Genomic DNA, 10,026 nt, shown 5'->3' on the forward strand with positions numbered 1-10,026 from the left:
TTGTTTTAATTTTGATGTAGGCATGAATGACATCATCCAGCGTCCAGATATGAAGCCATATGGATTCACTTATTCTATAGTGCCACAGACAAGTAAAATGAACTATATGGCTTGCTTTGGTACAGAAGGAACCAAAGATGAACCTGTCGACAGCATTCAGACAATTCTACCAGATACTACAAACTATACGGTTAGATGTAAACAATGATTCATTGTATAAGGGGAACTCCCATGAAAATACAAGTAGTGTTCTGACAATATAGTACCAACTGCTCTTCTATCATTAGTACCTTCCTTTCTAAGAAAATTCTTTCTGGACATAGAAATTGAGCTTCACACTTGGAGTGTGTCACTTGCAGTAATGATAATATACGAATAAAAAGCTTACTTTCTGGTAGATTATTGCACTTTGTTTTAGCAACAAGAACAGAGATTGCAAGTTTGTGTGTGTGTGTGTGTGTGTGTGTGTGTGTGTGTGTGTGTGTGTGTGTGTGTGTGTGTGTGTGTGTGTGTGTGTGTGTGTGTGTGTGTGTGTGTGTGTGTATGCTGCCCGAGTGTGTGTGTGTGTGTGTGTGTGTGTGTGTGTGTGTGTGTATGCTGCCCGAGTGTGTGTGTGTGTGTGTGTGTGTGTGTGTGTGTGTGTGCATGCGCACTTTTATTACTTGGCTCTTGAAACTAAAATCTACCGAAACAGTGGTTGATGAAGTGCACATTAGTGAAAATAGGTATTCATGACTGCCCGGTATTAACATCATGTGATCCAGTGTCTGTTTTTTGCATTTGATTGGTATCTGCACATCGTTCGTATTAGTGTTCTCTTTTGTATGCTTGTAGGTAGTGCAATAAGAACTAGACATGCTTAAATGTCATGTCGTCATTATTTTTTATTTTGGTTATTCAGTCTGGTTTTCATATGAATGTCATACCCTGTTTACACGAGCACACATAGCAAGTCGAGCCGCGTCAGCCCAGCATTCTAGCTCGCGTCTACAAGACACACTGTAGAAGCGAGCCAGTGCTTTTAAATGGGCTTGTCATTAACGTGCGTTAGCTACTTGAGATTGACATAGCTTGCTTTTGCTCACGTCTGCAATGGACAGAAGCCAAGCTGCTCATGTTTTGTCTCTCTATGGCTTTACAACTGTCATATCAAGAAATGCATAAGACATATACAAGATGTCATACTATTCGTAGGAGACATAGGCCTAGGTCTATCACCAGGCAACTGTTGCAGCAACAGAGTTGATAAGATTGTTTCTTGCACATCTTGGTCACTCCACAATCGGATAAGACACAGAGTCTTCGTCTCACTTCACCCATTTGTACCAAATGAGCATGCTCGCCTCGTTTTCCAGCATGCTATGCATTTACATGATGTACTTGACCTGAGCCAGCCTTGCTGGCCCATGCTGACCCGGCTAGAAATAACAACCCAGCACAACCCTGTGATCTCAATGCGTTCAATGTGCCACTGTAACGACCTTCCTTAGCTAATTTCAAAGCTCGACGAAGGCATATAGCAACCTCCATGAACAGCTGTCAGTTAAGCTGTGGTAACGTAATACTAGAATAATTGATAGTTGTATACAGTATTTAGATTTTACTATATATCTTTAACACCCACATCTTGCCATTCCTTCCCTAACTTACCACTTAGTAATACATCATAGTGTCATCTAGAGAAGACAAAGCATCCCAAAATGCAAGATCACACTCTAATGCATTCTCCTTAATTAACATTGACTTTGCATTGTACTCCCAAAGTTTAACCAATAACTGTTCAGAAAGATTTCAGAGGTCTTGATTCAAAGTAGTCCCAGTGAACATTGTTGAGTTCAAAGCAATAGTTTTCAGAGACTGACCGTAGTCTAATATCCCAAACTTTCTATGGAAATGGGAAAGAAATCTGCTCTACATTGAGTCACATTAAACTCACGTCTCTCATCTTTTTTTATTTCTGCAGCATTTCCGGCTGCACCGGCTTCAATAGCAGCAGCACAGACAAAACATGGTTGCAATGAATTGCAGACAGTGATGTCAAAAAAGCTGGGTTTCCATTAAGGAAGTCTGGATGATAAAGTCACCAGGGCAAGATTGATGATTATCAGAACAGTTCTGTTCTCTTCTACAAGATTTGTTGTCAGAAAGTAGTGCATGCCGCAGTATATCACATAAAGTATTGTGACGTTTCAACAAGGTGCTGTCATAGCTGCAACCTATCACCAAAGCAGTCAATGACTTGACCACACACATGTCTTAAAGCGTTGTTGGAATTTGCTGGAAATGTAGGAATGCCCAACCATACTCTGATGGTAACTATAAATTCATGCTGAAGCATAGCCAGGTTGACATTTCTGTTTGGTGTTGCCTTAACCAGGCTCCATCATAAGGACTAGCTATAGTATTGATCCTTGCTCTGTCTCTGATGCAACACCCTTGTTTCAAAGCCTCTAGTTGAATTCCGTCAAGGTGTGACTGTGACTGAAATGATTTTTGTGAAGCAAGAGAAAGATTGGGAAAAGTGGCTGGAAGAACACTCGATAACTGTTGATAAAGCCGATCTGTCATCACAACTTCTCCCTGAATTTCAACCATATCCAATGTAGAAAAGAAGAAGCTTCATCTGATGAATAGCCTAATAGCTGATTAACAAGCTGACGGCTTGCATTATAGCTACCAACAAAAGCAGCAGCAGATAAAGATAGAGCAGAATGCAGGCCAGGACCTCCTAAATGTATTAAATTATATAACATATATATTTCAATATATATATATATTTATAACAGATTCGCCGGCTTCATATATATTCATGTTTCTATCACACACAGTGTTCTTGCCATTACCGTCAGTAAGGTCATTTTGACAGTTGGGAAGCAAAAGGAAAGCCTTAGCATGCTTATAGTGTGGGATCACGGATCTAGCTAAAGACGTTAGTGGTCTTGATGGTCACAAAGTTGCTACAGAACAATACATAGTCTCATGTCATCTGGTAGTCTTAGAAAGTGCATGGTCTCCTTATTGTGTTTAGTTGAGGTGAATTCCTGTTGACCTTTCACACAAAAAGAAGTGCTAATGAGACTGTAGTTGCAGCAGGTGTTCTACTAATTGCTGTTTATCTTCAATCTCATGTTTTGTACACCCTTACTCTTTTAGGTCAGCTCATAATATTCAGTTTTATTAAGTCAACTTGTCATTGTAATAATCTGCTGTATTATTTGTCTGTCTGTGTTATGTTTAACAAGGTTATGTTCAATGAGCTTTTCATTAAGATCTGAGTGGCAATTATATTGAATAGTCTACCAATCATGCAGTAACTTCAAGACTTTACATAGAGTCTTTTGACATTTTGTTACAGTTAGCTAACCGCACTTCTTTTTAACATTGCAGTTTATGTCTATCGCATTTTGTCTCATCTATGGAATGTAGGATATTACTACTACTAATATACATGCATCTGACTCTAATACAAGTAGGAAACAGATAAGTAGTTTTACGATGTCATTACCAAATATGTCAACATCAAACATTTGATGATGTCATTAGTTGACATCATTATATTTAATAATGTCATATCGACGGTTGGAAAAATCTTGGTTAGAATGCTGACACATACCATCAGGTGCAGTTCTTTTACAGGGCAGCATACACACACAGTGGAGTGAGTGGTCGACACGACCAAACTCATTTATGGCTTTGCTCGTGTCTCCAAAGACCAGTGTGTGCCATGCAAGAGCGTCCACAAACATTGCATGTGAAGTTGCCACTCTTAGAGATCGTCTTTTGTTCCTGCCTTTTTTTGTTGGAGTGTTTTCAAATGCTGGTCTTCAAAATGATCTAAAGATTTTTTGCAATAAGGTCTTCACAGAGATCTATCTGTCTGATGCGTAGCTTTCACACACACACACACACACACACACACACACACACACACACACACACACACACACACACACACAACTATGAGACTAAATTACTATTAGGTTTACTATTATTACATTTCAGGACACTGGCATTACTGGTGTTATTGCTGGGAGTTTTCTTTTCATTAATGTAAAGGCAGTTTTGATGTAGATTTTCATATAGTTTACTACATGTACTAGCTTGGCTTCCAACTAAGGTTTCTTTTGCCATCTTTCTAAATCATTTCAACTAATTGTCTCTTAATTTTTCTTATAATAAACGGAGAGATGGAGTTATAGGTACATTGGCTGCAGTGTTGCTTTTCAGAGTCGCTGCTTTATTGGCTTGATATATTTGCCAAATAATGTTTCATTTATAGATGTAGATACCACAGAATTAGAAGATACTTTGTTGTATTGGGAGGACAACATGGTATACAAAAACCTCTCAATACATTTCCTGAAAAACAAAAACAAAAGCCAATATTTTCAAATCGTCTGCCTCTGCGCAGTATTTCTTTACATTGGGTGATGAGAAGGAATCAGGTAGACATTGTTGGATCTACGAAAACTAGCAATCGGAAAAGTGAAATCACGTACAAGTACATGTTGTCTATATAGATATGTACTGGAGTGGGAATATTCAATAGACTTTATCTATACATGGTGTCCGAAGTAGGCACGAAGCAGCATAACATGTCTAGCTCCGGACGTCATCAAAGCAATGGGAAAGCTGAAAATTCCAGAGATCCCTGGGCAACTTATACCGTACACAAGAGATGGAATTGAGTCCAGCTCAAAGAATGATGAGTAGACAAACAAGAAGACTTTCTGCCAACAACAGCAAATCTTCTCATTAGGCACATCCAGGATGACATTTGTCAGCATACAAAGAAACAAGATGAAACAAGCACGAAGATATGACAAGATATGGCGATGATTAAACTTTTTGGTTATGACAAACAGTGGCAAAGCGACATTGACAAGACAAATAGGACTATGATCATATGAAGTTGAGATGATGATATAGGTATCTAATTGATTAGAACGGAAAACATCTGAGACTACTGAAATCGCTCGTGGTAGAAAAGCAGCAGGAGCATAGACAAGTGACTGGTAAAGTAATGATAAGAGTTGACTAGCCAACAACCACACCACATTAACACACCAAGTCAAGGAAAGGGTCAACTGCAAAACCTATTTCTAAACAGACTCCAACAATTAAAGTCTGTCCACGCTGACTTCTCCCTGAGTAAAGTCTGAATAACTTTTGACAGCAAGGTCCTAGAGACACACTAAACACTTCATTTTAGAGCTCATGGTCATAGCGTTCTTTGAGTGTGCATTTCAGATGACCCTCCACCAACCTTGTTATGCAAATTGCTTAAGTACAGTACGTACCTACTCTAACCAATAGAGAGCCTTCAATCAAAAGACAAACCCACCCCTCATGCTGATTACTCAGTGCTCATTGGATAAATGCTGGGAACATCTGCCTACTAGTATGCAAGAATCACACAAGCTTGGGGGTCAAAGTGAGGGGGCTTTAATAAGCAAACTGCTAGCATGTTTAGTAAATTATAGTTATGTTAACCTAGAGATAAAGTTACAAGAATTTGGGTAAAGAAGGAAGGGTGTATGGGTATAGATATAGATATGTACTAAAGTGGTAATATTACTAAAGTGGTACTTTTACTAGACTTTCACTAGTCTCACATAGCCAGACCCTTTTCCCGAGTCATACTTCATCAGATCTTGTATTACCATACTTTTGTGAACTCTGGGTAAATTGCAGCATCTATTGTGGTTTTGCTTTCAAACCTTATTTTTGTATTGGGCATCTGTTTTATTAATATCTAGAACTTAGAGAGTTGTTTTAGCCAACTGAAGCTTTGCTGATATTTGACATTGTGAACATTTCCAGGGTTATAAGCATTGGACACTATGATCTACCAGTCTGCACATACATCTATTGATTATTTTTTAATGCAACAGTCTCAACCACATCATACATAACTGCCTATTGGAGATACACAACCTGATGCAATGACACCTCAAAATCATAAAGCCATAGAAAACCTAACTCTACTGAGGAAGGTGAGCAAACAAGTCATATACCAATCACTGCAGTCCAAGCCATGATGAATGGCTATACGGCTCGTCTTGCTTTCATAACTTAAAGTCTTACCCTGACGTGCTCTTGGCAGAAAGTGCATGGTTTATGATTTTATGCCTTGCCTCCTACAGATATGAACTTTAGCACTAGCTTTATATTACGTAGTAGTTTGAATTTATAATGTGAACTTTCTTAACTTTACTGACTCATGTGATCAACAGTACTGTCAGATTTGTTTCTTAAATTCCTTTTTTTATCTGCTGTCTTTTGTAAAATGGGTCTTTTTCCACCCCATATGTTGTGTGCTATCTTTGTCATTTGCATAGTTAATTATAGCGAAAACAACTTGAGGCTAGTCTAACTTCATGACAATAGCATAGGATGTGAAAGCAAGTGTGAAGGAATGTTAGCTCTACAACGTGTCAGTTGCTTTGTGGGCTTCGTATTGACTATATGATTGCCAATAAAGAGAGATACAAGCTTTATTGGCTTAACAGTGATAATTGTAATGAGTGACTTGTCAATGTTTGACACAGTGGGAAACAATTTATGTCAAAGGTGTCAGTCTGTACCCATTATTATGAAGATTATTGTCTATAGCCAAAGTGACGTTTATGTGTAGTTAGGTTGACTAGCATATTGAGTCAGAGCAAATTTGTAGTTTTTGTTTTAAATGTATATTATGTATTAATGTGGCCATTGAAATATTATTGTGTTTATATCAGGTGGTTGGACCAGTGTTGTATAACGACCAAAATCTTACAATGTATAAATGGGAAGAAACCAGAGGGTACAAGAAAAACACTTACAAGTTAATTGTGGCCACAGTGTTTACGAGCAGCATTCCAGTGCACCTGCACTTTCTTGGCTTTGACTGGATTTTTGGCTCACATTATGATGAGTATGAATTCTTTTATGATGAATTTAATCTGGGGATTGAAATTCCTGAGGAAACGTTTAACGTTCCAGAAGGTGAGTGTATTGTAGACTGGTCTAAGTGGTATTATTATTATTATGTAACATGACACTAAACTGTAGGCATTGCTTCTCTTGTATGTGTACTTCAACTAGTCGTGAATGTAGACATAGAACACGTTACATGGTGTCAGAAGTGTTGGACTGACTTGCAACAAGAGCAGAACAATCGACACAAGATGTCAGGCGATGAGCTAGAGCCGGGGTCAACAGAGTTAGTGCCACAAGTTGAAGCACACACGGTGGAGCTAGCTGCAGTTACAGGCGCGGTCCTAGTACAAGCAACAGAGCCTATGCCAGGACCACTCAGAAGAAAGGGAGCGTTGTCTCAGGACTGGAGAGTGGCAGTAAGTTTGAAATTCTTATGAGATAGTCACATCTCAATTCCCAGACAGTTGATTATTGTCTGGTGACGTTCATGACTTGCATGGGGCATGCTGGACTGAGAAAATATATACAACAGCTTGCTGCTTATGGATGAAACAAACATGACATACGAGAGATTTCTCGTGGATAGAACACAGCAACATCCAGGTGAAACATTTGATACATTCGTAATCGCAGTAAAGCACATAGATGCTAGTTTGGAGACAAACCTGATAAAATGCTAACAGCCAAAATTGTTTTGGAGTCCTTGATGATAGCCTAAGGAAGCAATTGCTTCAGAAGAACATCTTGCGTGGATATTTGTAGAGACCATGAAGCAACTGTGAAGCAAATGAAAGATATGGGAGCAAGTGGAGCCGATGATGTTCATGTAGTCAGACTCCAAGAAGTAGGTGAAGTCCGAGCCTTGGAAGACAGCAGGACAATCAAGAACAATTGAAAGTCCAGACACGACTGCAGTTACTGGATTGAAACATGCAAGAAGATGAGATAACTGTCCAGGTAACAGAAATAAATGCAGCAAAATGAATCATTTGCGCGGAAGTGTAGATCAGGCACAGCAGACAAGAAAACAGTCCATTGCACACAACAGAGTAGTGATGAAGGTGATCTGGTGTCATTGACTCTTGCTCAAGAAGGTGTCAATTCAGGCAGTACAAGGGTATCTGAAACAGGTATTTGCATGGATGAAAGTGGGTGGAAGAAACATCAAATAGACACCAGGGCAACTTGTATCATTGTTCAGAAAGAAGATGTGCCACCAGGAACAAAATTGAGCGTACAGAGCAGCAATGTCCATGTTTAACAAGATCAAGCTTAAAGCAGAAGGCAAATGCAATATCTCTCTACGAAACCCAAAAGAATCACGAAAAATACAAGGGCAGCTTTGGTAAGGGGTGACAGTCTCTGTCGTTAGAGCATACAGCAAATGGAGTAGTAGAAATTAAGTATGACAAGACACGAGCAATGGAGGAACAGAAGTGAGACCAGCAACAAAAAACTGTTCACCCAGCCTGACTTGGCAGATCTGACTGCTAGACTCAAGAATGTATTTGAGGGTGCATGAAGTAGATTGACAGGGCAAAAAGTTGCATTTTCAAGGTGATGAGACTGTACAACCAGTACAGTTACCAGTTCAAACAGTTGCTGTTGCAATGAAGCCAAAATTGAAGTCAGAATTGGACTGGAAAACCTGAAAATAGTTGAGAAACAGGTAGCACCGTTGAGATGGGTGTGGGTGTCACACATTGTTGTGGTTTGGAAGCCAGATAGTCAAATTTTTGCATTATTCTTAGATCCAAAGCCTCTCAATAAAGCTTTACGGTGGAGTCACTACCAACTGCCAATGCTTGAGGAAGTTTTCCGTCAGTTGAGTAATGCAAAGGTCTTTACTGTGGCAGATGTAAGGAATAGCTTTTGGCAAGTGGAATTGGATTAAGCAGCAAGTGAAATGACCACCTTTGGAACCCCATTTGGTTGATACAGGTGGAAGAGAATGAATGCCCTTTCGCATAAATATATTGCAATACAGGTTTTCCAAAATGAGTTTGTGATGCCGTGGAAGACCTACCAGGAGTCTGGGGCTGTGTTTCCACTAGCTGCACCTTAAACTAGTTTAGCTTAGACGTGTTTATAGGATAAAACCAGTTCAAGAGAGCGACTGTTTCCTCTACAAACTTGCACGTCAGAGAGTACCTTACTGATGAGTCAAGAGAAAGTGAGGGGACATTCTCACGTTTGGAGAAGAAGAGAACAATATTTCGCAGACTACGGGAGGAAGTCTGGCAGTTTCAGAGGAAAGACTGAGGCAGATAAAGGAAGCCACAGCAAGAGATGAGACAATGACAGAGCTAAAGAAGGTGATACAAGAAGGAAGGCCAGAAAACAAAGCACAAGATATCAAGACTGATAAAGCCATACTGTGGTAGAGATGAATTAGCCATTCAGAATGTCGCCTGCAATAAACGACCGCTCCGCATGTACCGTCCGACATCAGGAACGGGCAATTTAAATTTGGTGCAGATCCGATTGGCCGTTATGGAGATATATGCACACAAGCGGAGATGGGTTCATGGCAGGTTCCATCCGCAGGAAATCGCGTTTTCCCGGGAGAAGTAGGGAAGACGACGACAATCTCACTTTTGACATGGATGGATTCAGCGTGCGCAAGCCAAATTTAGTGGAGATCAGACTCGCCCTTCTTGGAGATTCTGATTTACACACAGATACACACACACACAGACAGATAGTCAGACAGCTCTCCTTTATATGTGTATAGCATCTTGACTTAATGAAGATTACAAATTATACTCCCCCCAGTAGCTGCCAATGTTCCTTATGGCTAATGTGTCTACTTCATAATTGCCCGAGTGCTCTCTGTTATGTACATGAAACTATAGTATTAGTGTAAGTTTTAATGCATAGATGAAATTAGGAATTTGTTTTGCTTTACAGTAATTAAGATAGCTGAGCTAGAGCATGCAGTTTGTATTGCCTACGGATTAGTCGCTTCATGTTTTTCCATAATGCTTTTAAGTCATTTTATGTAATACCACAGTCTGTATAGCTAGATTCATTAACTGTAGACTTGGTTTGGGAGTTTATCAATGATACATCAACACATGACTGAACAATATGCTGACTGCTCAG

At 39.6% G+C, this 10,026-nt stretch overlaps 1 protein-coding gene across 1 annotated transcript in view; it reads left to right on the forward strand.

Moving 5' to 3' along the window:
- The window catches only part of LOC134196433 (digestive cysteine proteinase 1-like), a 12,159-nt gene continuing 2,133 nt past the window's right edge, over positions 1-10,026 (forward strand). Inside the window, exons 1-2 of the mRNA XM_062665552.1 lie at positions 1-190; positions 6,741-6,987. Coding sequence (XP_062521536.1) covers positions 23-190; positions 6,741-6,987 — 415 coding nt within the window. The 5' untranslated portion in view covers positions 1-22. The remainder of the gene's footprint in view (positions 191-6,740; positions 6,988-10,026) is intronic.

The sequence above is a fragment of the Corticium candelabrum genome, chromosome 21, assembly GCF_963422355.1.
Source record: "Corticium candelabrum chromosome 21, ooCorCand1.1, whole genome shotgun sequence".
NCBI classification, from domain to species: Eukaryota; Metazoa; Porifera; class Homoscleromorpha; order Homosclerophorida; family Plakinidae; genus Corticium; species Corticium candelabrum.